The sequence below is a fragment of the Leptopilina boulardi genome, unplaced genomic scaffold (assembly GCF_019393585.1).
Source record: "Leptopilina boulardi isolate dan_hultmark-lab unplaced genomic scaffold, ZJU_Lbou_2.1 LbouV2_219, whole genome shotgun sequence".
In the NCBI taxonomy this organism is placed as follows: domain Eukaryota; kingdom Metazoa; phylum Arthropoda; class Insecta; order Hymenoptera; family Figitidae; genus Leptopilina; species Leptopilina boulardi.
This window is the reverse complement of record NW_026137773.1, coordinates 501,641-503,637: the sequence shown is the minus strand read 5'-3', so window position 1 is coordinate 503,637 and position 1,997 is coordinate 501,641. Positions and strand designations below refer to the sequence as shown.

At 34.5% G+C, this 1,997-nt stretch overlaps 1 protein-coding gene across 1 annotated transcript; it reads left to right on the top strand.

Moving 5' to 3' along the window:
* Positions 1-212: 212 nt before the first annotated feature.
* LOC127279602 (uncharacterized) lies at positions 213-1,285 on the top strand. Its single transcript, XM_051302043.1, has 2 exons — positions 213-836; positions 1,004-1,285. The coding sequence occupies exons 1-2, from the start codon at positions 213-215 to the stop codon at positions 1,283-1,285; spliced, it is 906 nt and encodes a 301-aa protein (XP_051158000.1).
* Positions 1,286-1,997: the final 712 nt, after the last annotated feature.

Genomic DNA, 1,997 nt, shown 5'->3' with positions numbered 1-1,997 from the left:
GAACCGTGTCAGAAGAAATCAAAAACCAAAAAGAGTAGTTGTTAAACCTCTGCTTTCTTCTGAATTTAATTCGCGATGTCAAATTAATCTCATTTATCTTCAAACTCAGGCGGACGGAGACTATAAGTATATTTTGAACTATCAGGACCACCTGACGATGTTTGTGATATTGAAACTCCTGAAAACAAAAACGGCCGCAGAAGTGGCAAGTAATGTTATGGACATTTTCACAATTTTTGGTGCTCCATCTATCCTTCACAGCGACAACGGCCGAGAATTTTGTAAATAAAGTGATTACCGAATTAGCTAACCTATGGGATGGAGTAAAACTAGTTCACGGCAAACCAAGGCATTCGCAAAGTCAGGGTTCGGTGGAGCGGGCAAACCAAGATGTGCAACATATTCTTGCCTCTTTGATGGAAATGAAGAAAACAACTAAGTGGTCCGAAGAACTGAAGTATGTACAGATGATGAAAAACCGATCATATCACAGCGGTACTCAACAAACTCCATATGAGGCTCTTTTTGGTTCCAAAATGAAATTGGGTTTAAAATCGTCTAACTTTCCTAATGAAGTCGTCGAGAAACTTCAGTCCGAAGAAGAATTGGAAAATGTTTTTAATGAAGCTACGTTGCACGCTGATGACGAAGCAATAATTTCATCTCATTCTGAGGAAACTGTTGCTGAAACTAATGAACCACATGACGACAATTTGGATGAAGTAACTAATTACATTGTAACGGAAAACGGCGCACTGCAGGAAGTGAGAGACGGTGACCTTCAAGAAATTAGTATGGAACATGGCAACGAAAAAGACAAATTAAATTCATTGAAGGTAAATAATAATAATAATAATAATAATTATGTGATACAGAAATAAATAAAATCAAGAATAAAAATAGAAAAATAAAAAAAATTGTCTTTTACTTAATAAAAGTTTTTTGTATATTAGATGTCGATTACTTTTGTATTATGCATACCTAATAAGAAGTATTCTTCCAGGATACAGAAAATTTTCCGGTATCAAATGATTCAATTGCATCTAACAAACGTCGAATACGGCAAAAAAGGGCATTGGCACACACAGGACTTCAACTGCAAGCTAATAAAATGTTAAAATTATCAATAAAAAAGTTTCCACCTGCTGCAAATGGAGATAGTGTTAAAGTGCCAATTCCTTATGTGGACAGAAGTAGGACAGATCCTAAGAATGTACTCGCCACCGTCTTATCAATAGATGATGATATGTATGTGCTAGGGACCAAAGAAGGGCGCTTGAAATAATTGTACTCCAGAAATCAGTTTACTGTTTGTAAGCAAAAATTTATGTCTCCTACCAAAGTTCCTGATGTGGAAATGTCTTTGCGCGAAACCGTGAATTTGCAATCATTGACTGGCGGACAGGGATACAGGAGATGTTATTGCAAAGGGCAATGCGATACAAGGAAATGCAGTTGCAAAGCAGACAATCTGTCGTGTAATTCGAAGTGTCATGGGAGTGGTCCTTGTTCAAATAAATAATAGAAAACAATTAGTAACGAATAAAGAATTTTGTAAATATGTCCACAATAATAATATCAATTACATTAAAAAACGTTTCACTACTTTTAATAAGTCTTTCACTTGGCTCACCACCTTCTGTCGTTATACATCTGAGCTAAATAAAAACAAACTATCTACATTTCCCAACTCGCGCTGGTCAATGTGCACATTTACCAACTTTCTTGGTAAATGTACTTAATTTTTTGAGATTAATCACTTTTACCAGCTAGATACCAGCCAGATTGGTAAATGTGCACATTTACCGGTAATTGTGCACATTTACCAATATCGTACTTTTACCGTAACATATATGTGTGAAAATTTGTAAATATAAAAATTGTTACTAAATAAATGGACAGTTTTACCAGATACATTTCATTTTATTCATTAATTCCTAACAAAATATTACAATTTAAAAAATTATTTATAGTAATTAATACATATCGAAGCTTAA